The 12,161-nt window shown below is 32.9% G+C and overlaps 1 protein-coding gene across 2 annotated transcripts in view; it reads right to left on the reverse strand.

Moving 5' to 3' along the window:
- Positions 1-1,031: 1,031 nt before the first annotated feature.
- Positions 1,032-12,161, reverse strand: part of LOC127723487 (calmodulin-regulated spectrin-associated protein 1-like) — a 73,383-nt gene continuing 62,253 nt past the window's right edge. Inside the window, exons 14-19 of one of the 2 annotated variants that reach the window (XM_052230132.1) lie at positions 11,066-11,125; positions 10,131-10,217; positions 9,099-9,173; positions 3,603-3,721; positions 2,641-2,804; positions 1,032-1,462 (exon numbers count right to left, since the gene is read on the reverse strand). In XM_052230132.1, coding sequence (XP_052086092.1) covers positions 1,336-1,462; positions 2,641-2,804; positions 3,603-3,721; positions 9,099-9,173; positions 10,131-10,217; positions 11,066-11,125 — 632 coding nt within the window. In that variant the 3' untranslated portion in view covers positions 1,032-1,335. The remainder of the gene's footprint in view (positions 1,463-2,640; positions 2,805-3,602; positions 3,722-9,098; positions 9,174-10,130; positions 10,218-11,065; positions 11,126-12,161) is intronic. The other variant, XM_052230133.1, reaches the window with a different exon arrangement.

Genomic DNA, 12,161 nt, shown 5'->3' on the forward strand with positions numbered 1-12,161 from the left:
CTATTGCGCAATATTGTGCTATTGGATATTTCTTGCTATTGCGCAATACTGTGCAATTGAAGATTTCTTGCTATTGCGCAATACTGTGCAATTGAAGATTTCTTGCTATTGTGCAATACTGTGCAATTGAAAATTTCTTGCTATTGCACAATACTTATTATATAATAATTTACACATCCTGTTTGGTGTGTATCTCCTACCATATCATTATTATTTGATTTTAAATATAAATCAGAAATAACCAACTTAAAATGGAAAATTTTAAAAGAAACAAAAAAGGAAAAAAAGAAAAAAAAGGAAAAAAAAATAAACCCCCCCCCAAAATTTTTTGAACCCCCATTATGATTCATCACCCCCAAACTCAATCCCAGCCTTCCCTTTGTGGTATGGTACCTTGCAGTACAATTTCAGAGAGATCCATACACTTGAACACAAGTTATTGTCTGGAAACTAGAAAAAAATGTGTTTTTTGGCCCCTTTTTGGCCCCCAATTCCTAAACGTTTAGGGCAATTACCCCCAAACTCAAACCCAGCTTTCCCTTTGTGATATGGAACCTTGTAAAACAATTTCAGAAAGATCCATACACTTACACACAAGTTATTGTCATGAAACTAGAAAAATGCTTGTTTTTTGCCCCTTTTTTGGCCCCTAATTCCTAAAATTTGGAGGCAATTACCCCCAAAATCAATCCCAGCATTCCTTTAGTGATATGGAACCTTGTGGTACAATGTCAGAGAGATCCATACACTAACACACAAGTTATGTCTGGAAGTTACAAAAATGCTTATTTTTGGCCCCTTTTTGGCCCCTAATTCCTTTACTGTTATTACCATAACCCCCAAAATCAATCCCAACCTTCCTTTTGTGGTATTGAACCTTGTGGTAAAATTTCATAAAGATCCATTCACTTAAACTAAAGTTAGAGTGCGAAAACCAATATGTCTTCGGACGACGACGACGACGCCGGACGACGACGACGCCAACGTCATACCAATATACGACCACAAAAATTTTTTTGCGGTCGTATAAAAAGTAGCGCATTTGACATCTACAATACAAAAGCATTCTGTTCTATAATATCATCCTTGACAATTTTACAATAAATTCTGCATAGAAATTGTTAAAAGCAATTGTCCTTATAAGACACTTTTTGTCCTTCTAGCATCAATGCCAGTGTCTTTTCTCTCAGCTGGACAAAATCATAGCTATTTTATAAAGCACTTGAACATGGATTTACACTTCAGATCTATTCTGTAATTACAGTTGCTACGAACTTTTTTACTTAAGCACTAGCAAGTCTTCTTACATACTGAACTGCAAGCTTTTTAAGGAAGCTATTTGTTTTTAGCAGCCATTTTATGAGTTTTCCACAACGAATTATGAATTACAACAGCATCAATTGAGACAGATAAATGTTTTGTGCTTACAACTTGTGAAAATTTCTTCCCGCCACTATTATATCTGAAAAAAAAACAAAGAATAAAGATGAATAAATATAAGTTGATGGGACAAAGGATATATAGAGGACACAAAACAAATTATTTGAACTTTACACGTCTCCAATGATAAAATGAAGCTTGCACCATACTGTTAGCTCGACAAGGTCATTCAAAGTCAAGAAAATTATTAATGCAAGTTTTTGTGATTGCGACAGGATAGGTGTCTCAAAAATAAAAACTTGCATTTTAAATATTGATAGCATTTTTTGTACGTAGGATTTTCTGAAATTGAAATAATTTATCTTACATTTTGTACATTGTTCAACAATCGCATTAATAAAGGCATACAAAACTTGCTGAATTTACAGTATAATAAAAGAAGAATGTGTCTGAGGACGCAAATGCCCCCACTCAAGCTTCAAACAAACGAAAATAGGACAGACTGACTAAAAGAGAAAAAGACGGAAGGACGGACGGTCAAAAGTAACACTAAATGCCCTTGTCGCCTATGGCAGGGGCATAAAAACTCAGAAAAAAAAACCATAAATAGCAAGACATTACAAGAATTTACAAGAGCCAGTAATCTAGTGATCGTTGTTGGTTGCATCTCTTTTTCACATTTTTATATCCTGAGAATTTATAGATTCCTATACGTTATCAGTTTTGCTCCTTGTTAAAGATTCTGCAGTGACCTGTAGTTGTTTATGTCTTTTGGTCTTTTGGTGAATAGTTTTCTCATTGACAATCATACCACATCTCCTTACTTTTATATGCAATGCAAATATAACACATACAAGAAATTTGTCGCCTTCGAGTAAATGAGACAAAATTCAAAATTATCAATGCAGATTTCTGAAAGATTAATATTTTACAAACATCTGAAGGATGTTATCTGACAGATTTATAAAACATTTTGCTTTTTTTATTCAAGGGGCAAACAAATTTGCCTTTTCATTCATTCTCCTTTATCAATAAGTATACAGACCCTCCTTCTACCATTCTTAAGAAATTAGTAATCTCTAAAGACAAACTTGAGTCAGTGTGTGACATGTATTCTAAAAAAATTCAAGTCCTATTAATCTGGAAATACAGAATTGTCAAAATTTATAACAAGTCTGTTTGTTATTTAATGGTCCATTCTCTTTTTGTGTTCTTTGTTTTCTGAAGCAATAATATATATATTGATTTATTAATACTTACTTATAAAACTTTTCAATCATGGAATTTGTTATCCTATTTGGCCCTACTCCATGTAACTTTATCATGAAATCTGTATCATTATAGTACATGTATAGACTTCTATACTGGCAACTATGATCTCGGAACAGAATCATAAAATGGTGAGCTTCAGAGCCTTCTAAAACCTGAAACATATAAACAATAACTTTTATAATGGCAACTTTTTACTTCAAGCGTCAGATTCATTTGTCACATATAACACCAGCATTTTTATACTGGCAACTATGATCCTCGAATAAAATGATAAAATTTAACACAAATGAAAGGTTAAAATTTAAGATTGTAATTGCATAACTTCTGGGTGCATTTCCTGTCAGAAAAACATTGAAAATATCCAATAGTGAATGGTTTTGACCAAGTTTTTGTAAATATTCCTATTCCATCTGCTGATATATTTTGTTCAATTCAATTACACAATAAAATTTACATTAAACATATAAAAAAGGGTTTGGTGTTTCGAAATAATATTACAACAGCCGATATATTCGTTTAGCCAATATCCCGTTAGGCGGAGTCTAATGTAATTTTAAAACCTCGAGTAAGACAGCACTGACTTATGTCTAACTCTAACACTTATTTTTTCATGGTAGCGTTAACACTTCCAGCCAGACAGCAGACTTAATTCTAACACTTAATTTTTCATGGTAGTGTTAACACTTTCATAAAGACAGCAGACTTACCTCTTACACTTTATTTGTCATGGTACTGTGAACACTTCCATACAGACAGCAAGCAGACTTATCTCTTAACACTTTATTTGTCAAGTTACTGTTAACAATTCCAGCCAGACATCAGTGACTTACCTCTAAGATTTTGTTTTTCATGGTTGTGTTAACACTTCCAGCAAGACAACAGTGACTTACCTCTAAGACTTTGTTTTACATGGTTGTGTTAAAACTTTCAGCCAGACATCTGTGACTTACCTCTAAGACTTTGTTTTTCATGGTTGTGTTAACACTTCCAGCTAGACAGCAGTGACTTATAGCATTATTGATAATACTTTTATTGGATTTGGTACTAGGTTTTACATACAACTTTGGACCTACAAAAGAATAAGTATGTTTCAAATATTTGTAGGATGTTACAATAGTATCATAAACTTGTAATAAGGCCACCATCAAAAATTTCTTTGTTTGATCATGGAAGTATTATATTGACAGGAACTACAACGAGTAATTAGCACTTATTTATAACCCAGGTAGCACTGTAGAAAAGATATGGAAACTGTCTAATTAGTACGCTGTCATTAATTTCTTTTGTGACTATCTGCGATGCCGCGGTCATTTATTGACCAGAGATACTTCTTATCAATCACATGGTTTTAATCGAGACACGTTAACGTCAATACCTGTCAGAAAACACCTTTGCTCATTTTAATGGCGTCGGTTGACCTTTATTCATAAACAACTTATCTAACCAAATCGACTGATGCAATAAAAATGAAAATCGGCCCAGAATTAGTTATACTACAACGTTTTAAAATTGTAGTTGAAATTATTTCCTTTCTTCAGGGGTTAAGTTAAAACTGTCATAAGGGTGTGTTCCGGTAACTGCCAGGTCACGAAAATTTTCCTGATATGAATATACACTGTGACGAATCGATTAATATATATAGTTAAGGACCGGGATTATCCTGGATAGTAGAAATTTTCAGTTTTAAATGTGAAAATTAATCGATGAAGGAATAAATAACACAGAAATCATATCTAACAAATATAGTAAAAAAAGGACGCTCCTCGTTATTTATATGTAAATATGTGCTTTTTAATTTTCTTGCATTTGTGAAATTCAAAACTGCTAAAATATACGTATTTGAACAAATTTTGTCCAATAATACACAGCCGGTGCTAGTATTTCTATTTGTACATTTATGAATATGTCAATCATGACTTATGATTTGACCCGTATTTATCAATTTGAGAAAGAAGAAAAAACGGAAACATATAATATGTTATGAAATGGCTAAACCATCTCTGTCGAAATGGTACTAGTAAATATTTGTTTACAGTTACAGTACTTCAATTTTTAAACATACTGGGGCTCAGCAGAAATATTCGTATAACAACAACTTATGATCTTAGTACCCTGGATTTAAAGCGAAGCCTTATATTTTTTACATCTATTTGAAATCTCTTTGATTTTATTATTTAAATCAGAACAATCATTTTACAATCGTCTTAAATATGCATGAATTGTATGCCACTGGAGTTAAACAAACAGTAATGAATCACAACTTCAGTGTGATATATATTTAGATAGTGCAGTTTCTACCAAAAAATAAATCAATAAATATGGGACAAATTTCATCGTCAATGTTTTTTTTTCTAAAATTAATGATGTCTCGCACAAATCCATCAATCTATCAATCATCAATCGGCACACATAGGCAGAAAGGGTAACGGAATCTGCCGAGGTTTGCTGATTGCTGTTTCCTTGGAATTTATCACAAATTTCGATTTCTTCGTTTATTTCCGTAATCGCTTAAGCAACCGAGAATGACAATATCGTAGGGCGCCACACACTGGTGTGTAAATAACGTGCTATGTTTCAAGTTAATTAACATGTAATTAAATTGCGCGCGGCATCGTTTGAAGTTTGGTTGTAGTAGTTCCTATCAATATAATACTTCCATGGTTTGATGTTGCCTACCCATGTTTTTTAGGGTTCGGTATGTAGGTAGGGTTTTTTTTTTTTTTTTTTTAAATGTTATCATATTTTATTGAAATCTGTACATTTGTTAGTTGAATACATCGAAAAATCGGTACCTTATCCCGGCCTTGTTAACATTAGTAAATAACATATATATGCAGATATTAGTATTTGTTAGTAATTTACACATTATAATGACATAATAAAATAAAAATATATACCATAACAGAAATAACAATTTGGATGTTCCTTAACAATTTAAATAGCTTAAAATTAACTATACTTTAAATAACAAAACATACAGATATATATATAAAAAAAAAATATGTTTGAAGTAGAAAAAAAAAAAAAAGAACAGATACAAAAACTCATAGTGAGTTCTGCATTACAGACCAGATATTGAAGAGAACTGATAATTAGAGAGAAAAAAAAATAAAAAAAGTTTTGCCTAGATGAAATTTAATTTAACATCCTATCCTATTTCTGTCAATTTTTTTTTTTTTGGGCCAACAATATAAGTTACATGTTCAAGACAAAACAAAGGGAGAGCAAGAAAAAATCTTTAAAAAAATTAATTTGAACCAATTTGTGTCATAAAATTTTTCGGGTAGGCTGCTTTTTAGGTGGGTAGTTGGCAACATCAAACAATTCTAATTCTTATTTTTTGCCTAATAAGAAAATGCTTGGGAATCAGAATTTAACGTATATAAAATATAAAGATTAAACATTCTGCACTCATTGTAACTCCCATGTTTACAGTATCTTACTACAAAAGCATTATTAGTCTTTCAAAAACTAAAAATTATTTAAAAATTGTTAATGTACACAATTTGAATATGTCAAGCCCCATTTATTCTTTCTGCCAGGAACCAACAACACCCTCAGTTATAATACTATCAGTACTAAGACACTAAGACAAACTTGATGCAGAACATAATTTTTCATTAGCTATCATACAAATAAACAAATAAAAAGTAATATGGTAAGGCCACATCAATTCAATTTCTTGTTCTACGGATTTTTCCACTCCAGAAATTGGGGCTAGCGAGCGATTTGAAAATTTTAATAACAAAAAATTTAATTTGCAATTTTTGAGGCGAAGCTTGAGAAGTAAAGCCGAGTGATTATATATTTTTTTTTGTAAACATAAAATCATAGGTTCTGACAATATTGATCAAAACAAGATGGTATGAAACTTGATTTACCACTTGTACTTTGACATTTCTTTAATTTATCAACTGCTGATGTGTTTTTTTCCCCTGTTCACCAAGACATGTAATGCCCACTTTTGATTGCAGCATATTTATGACTTCTTGTATTACTGTTAATTTCTGAGGTTCTGAGTTCTTGAACTGAATAATTGAATAATTATTTCAACTGCCTTAAATGATCTCCATTGAATTGTCATAGATGTCTTTTCTCCTTCACCGGACATGACTTATAACTAGCAACGCGGCGGGTGTCTTGCAAGAAGCAGGAACTGCTCACCCTTCCAGAACACCCGAGTTCACCACCCAGTTTTTAGGGGTTTGTGCTGTTCGTTGATGTGTGTACTTTTTAGTTTTTTTGTGTTATATATTGGTTGTCTGTGTCTCTGTTGTTTTGGTGTTCTCATTTTTGTTCTTTGTCTTTTTGGCACTTTGTATATATGAATAAGATGTGGTATGAGTGCCAATGAGCGACTCTTAATCCAAGTCACAATGTATTTAAAGTTAACAATTATAGGTCAAAGTACAGCCTTCAACACGAAGCCTAGGTTCACACTGAACAGCAAGCTATAAAGGGCCCCAAAATGGCTAGTGTAAAACAATTCAAACAGGAAAACAAACGGTCTAATCTATATACAAAACAAGAAATGCCTATGAACCACACCAACAAACAACAACTACTGAACAACAGGCTCCTAACTTAGGACAGGTGCATAAAAATGCAGCTGGTATGGATAATTTTGCTTAAAGGTGTCTGTATTAGCACATACACCTTTATTCTAACAACTAAAATCGGCATGATTTTGTGAAGAATCGTCCTTGACTTTGATAAGAAATCTTTATTATTGCTCGAAACAGTTTAAAGGGTTGCGATTTGACTAAAACGCTCTGGCGATCGCTTTTTATTTTTTTTAATGTTTACAAAAACACCGGCGCAGGAAATAGACACGATTACTTTTCCGGATGTGGGAAGCGGGAATATTTAAAAATATTTTTTTTCTGTTTAGAAAAAAATATGTGCGGGCAGGTTCGTCGAACAAGGAATTAAATTGGCATGGCCTAATTGTGGTAAAAAATGTGCCAGGCTGTGATGTTCTAAAGTTAGCCAATAGGCAATTGTGATTTACATTAGTTAATTGTACTATGATTTTCAGAATAAATAAAATACTCCGCTGGGGGCAGCTTGATACGACCGCAGAGGTCGAACCCTGAACAGTTGGGGCAAGTATGGACACAACATTCAAGCTTGATACAGCACTGAATTTGGATTGTGATTAAATATTTGACACAGCATAGGTTTCTGACACAGAATGAATGTGGTCTAAGAACTTAAAAAACTTTAATTTACCTATTCAAACCATATGATTATTATTTGCTTTTATATATAAATCAGAAATAACCAATTTAAAACGGAAAATTTTAAAGAAACAGAAGGAAAAAAAAGGAAAAAAAAATCCCTCCCCCAAATTCTTTGAACCCCCTTATGATTCATCACCCCCAAACTCAATCCCAGCCTTCCCTTTGTGGTATGGTACCTTGCAGTACAATTTCAGAGAGATCCATACACTTGAACACAAGTGTCTGGAAACTAGAAAAATGCTTGTTTTTAGGCCCCTTTTTGGCCCCAAATTCCTAAACGTTTAGGGCAATTACCCCCAAACTCAAACCCAGCTTTCCTTTGGTGATATGGAACCTTGTAGTACAATTTCATAAAGATCCATACACTTACACACAAGTTATTGTCCTGAAATTAGAAAAATGCTTGTTTTTTGCCCCTTTTTGGCCCCTAATTCATAAAATTTTGAGGCAACTACCCCCAAAATCAATCCCAGCCTTCCCTTTGTGGTATGGTACCTTGCAGTACAATTTCAGAGAGATCCATACACTTGAACTTAAGTTACTGTCTGGAAACTAGAAAAATGCTTATTTTTGGCCCCTTATTCCTTAACGTTTTGGGCAATTACCCCCAAACTCAATTCCAGCTTTTCCTTTGTGATATGGAACCTTGTAGTACAATTTCAGAAAAATCCATACACTTACACACAGGTTATTGTCATGAAACTAGAAAAATGCTTGTTTTTTTGCCCCTTTTTTGCCCCCTAATTCCTAAAATTTTGAGGCCATTACCCCCAAAATCAATCCCAGCATTCCCTTTGTGATATGGAACCTTGTGGTACAATGTCAGAGAGATCCATACACTAACACACAAGCTATGTCTGGAAGTTACAAAAATGCTTATTTTTGGCCCCTTTTGGGCCCCTAATTCCTTAACTGTTAGTACCATAACCCCCAAAATCAATCCAAACCTTCCTTTTGTGGTATTGAACCTTATGGTAAAATTTCATAGAGATCCATTCACTTTAACTAAAGTAAGAGTGCGAAAACCAATGCGTCTTCGGACGATGACGACAACAAGGACGCCGGACGATGACGACGCCGACGCCAACGTCATACCAATATACGACCACAAAACTTTTTTGCTGTCGTATAAAAATCCATGGCATTGGTATAAGCTTTTTGACATGTCATGTCAATTATAATGAAATCAACAGAAATGATTACCTGAATAATCTGACCCAGACATGGAACCAGCTTCGCTACTTCCTGAAGCAGACATTTTACCTCTACCATGCAAATCTGAAATGACAGTCATATTAAAAACTTCATTCGTAAAAAAATAAATTAAAAGTTTTGAACTAAATTGTATGAAAAACGCAACAAAATGTATTGACTTCCTGATATAATGTTTTCCTTATATATAAAAAGAAATACCAAAAACAATAAATATCTTTAAATTCTTCATAGCATATCCTGGAGTTGTATTAAAAAATTTTCATGAGATAAAATTTCATCTACTTTGGCTCACAGTACGCCATTGCTTTTAATCTTGATAGACCTAAAACATTACAGGAATAAAAGAGAGCTAGAGATAAATATATCTGTGCACATTTTTTTACAGTAAAAGTAATGTTAATTAGGATTTCTAAATTATGCCTGCAGAGTTTTAAATCGCACTTCCAAAGAAGTGAGAAACTGAAAAGGGAGATAATTTTTGTACAGGCCAATAGAGCTTATCAGCTTATACTGTGGATATACATACTGTAAATTGTAAATTCAGAAATTATTGCATGCATTTACTGAACTAGTATACATTATTGTTTAGGGGCTAGCTGAAGCCTGCCTCCAGCTGCAGGATTTTCTTGCTGTGTTGAAGACCCATTGGTGACCTTGGGCTGTTTTTTGCTCTTTGGTCGGGTTGTTGTCTCTTTGACACATTCCCGGTTTCCATTCTCAATTTTATTATTGCGATTTTAATGAATGGACAAAAATGTGAGATTAATTATTGCGATTTCAGGAAAATCTGCATACAGATGTATGTATCAGATATCAGAATGTGAGTTCTTATTATTGCAAAACTCACCCAGTAACATTATTTGCAATAATAAAAACCTCACAATAATTTCTGAATTTACAGTATACAGAACCAGCTTGATGTTCACTACAAATACTCTTTTGAATATTCAAGACAATACTGAACTTGAAGAAAACACAATTCAAATAATAGTATGTTCATACAAAGAGATTAAACAATACCTGGCGATGGTGGTCTTGTTCTATGTGTCATACCTCCAAAAGCTAATGACTTCCCTTCTGCTGAAGTTGTTAGCTGATTACAGGAAACTGAAGAAAAAAATGAAAATGAACAGAGGTTACAGCAGAAGTAGTTCACATTTCTGTTCCTAAAGCATAGGACTTTAAATTTGATGTTGGTGTACAATAATTATCTTCTGATACTCATGCTTCCTCCACCAATAAAAAACTGGCCATCATGATTTTGAAAGTGGCTTTAAATTCTAAGAATCATCAATAAACAAAAGTCATTACATTTTTATTAAGCGGAAAAGAAAAACCGATAAGGAGTACTAAAAGAAACTGGCTGGTCATCAGACAGATTACTAGTATATATATTAGTTTTATATCCTTGGACTTAAGATTTTCTCTTTAAATACCATGAGTTCTGGGCATTGGCCAGCTGTTTCCAGGAGGAACAGTAATGACCCTAATGGCTATCATAAAATATTATATATGTAAAAACTCTGCTAACAAAAAATACATTACTACAAATCACCAAAATTATTGTACATGCGTTTTGATTAATTGAGACATAGTTAGTTACAGAAGTTTTTCTCATGCAAAATAGCATCCAACATCAAACAAGACCACTTATATCAAATGTAAAATTCATCAAAAGGAAAAAGTGTTGTTACTAGAAATAGTTTGTTTTTTTGGTGATTAGTATCATTGTGTTGCTCTCTTGTCTTATACTCGACATCTGCTTTTGTTCATATTTTAAGATATTTTCTTAAGTAATCTAGCCTGTAGTTTCAGCTGCAGACAGAATTTGTTTGATCTCTCATGATCAGATTTTGAGAGTCCTAATGAAACCAAATATTGACTTTTAGATTAAAATCTGCTAATCTGTTTTGGAGAAAAAAAGGCTAGCTAGTAATAAAAAAGTTTGAACAAACCTGCTTTTCTCATTTTTCCATGATGGAATGTGTTGCTTCGAGGAGGGAACCGCCTTCCAGCTAAAAATAAATTGTGCGAACTAAACAAAATGCAAACAAAGCTAAAAAGCAAATAAATAAGAAAAAAGCAATAAACTAAAAATAAAAGCAGAACTGGAAAGCAAATGTGATGTAAATGAAACTGAAAAGATATTCATTCTAAGCATTCACCATTCTTCAACTTTTTTTTAACTAGGGAAGTATTAGGATTTATCTTAAGGGTATACAATACAGAAAAGACTTCACATTGATTTTTCAGTAAAATTATGACAAAAAGTTGATTTCACTATGAATGAACTATCCAAATTTGCAAAGAAAAAAATACCTTTACGTCATACTTTCGAGGTATTTTGGTTTGTTTTTGGCCCATTTGAGGCAAAAATATGAATTTTTATATTTCAATACTTTTACGAAAACTTGAATGAGCTATTATCTTCCCCTGAAATACTGTATCATATACCCTTAATACTTTTAAGATACAACTTTTCATGGATAAATTAAAGAGCTCATGCATTTTTCAGGCAGAATCTGTCTTTTCTTATATATCAATCTGTTAGTTCTTTCTTTTCTCTCCATGAAGTCAAATATAACTGGCACAGACCCAGGTGTCATTACATATCAGAACTTCATGGTGAATTGACTGCTCCCTGGCAGCCAAACAAGGAGGAGTGAAGAGTCAATGGGAGTGAGGGGTTGCAATCATGCTTTTCATGTGATAAATTTGCCAGCATGACACATTTTATTACTTTAAGAGCCCTTTTCATGACAAATGTTATGAATTCATCTATTTGCCTTGTGGTCTGAATGAATTGAGTTAATAAAGCATTGAATTTTGTTTAATCTCAAAGTTTATTTAAACGAAAGTCTGTTACAATTTGGTCACATTTGTGCTAAACAACAATAAATAAAACCAAACCAAGTCAAGGACCACCTCCTCGCCCACCCCACAAAATCTGGATGTGAAGTAGGTATCTAGTTATATAATATCTTAATCATAATTTTACTCTATTTACGAGATCAAATTTTATAGATGTATTTATTGTTTAAATAAATTTTA

This window comes from Mytilus californianus, unplaced genomic scaffold, assembly GCF_021869535.1.
Source record: "Mytilus californianus isolate M0D057914Y unplaced genomic scaffold, xbMytCali1.0.p SCAF_13, whole genome shotgun sequence".
In the NCBI taxonomy this organism is placed as follows: domain Eukaryota; kingdom Metazoa; phylum Mollusca; class Bivalvia; order Mytilida; family Mytilidae; genus Mytilus; species Mytilus californianus.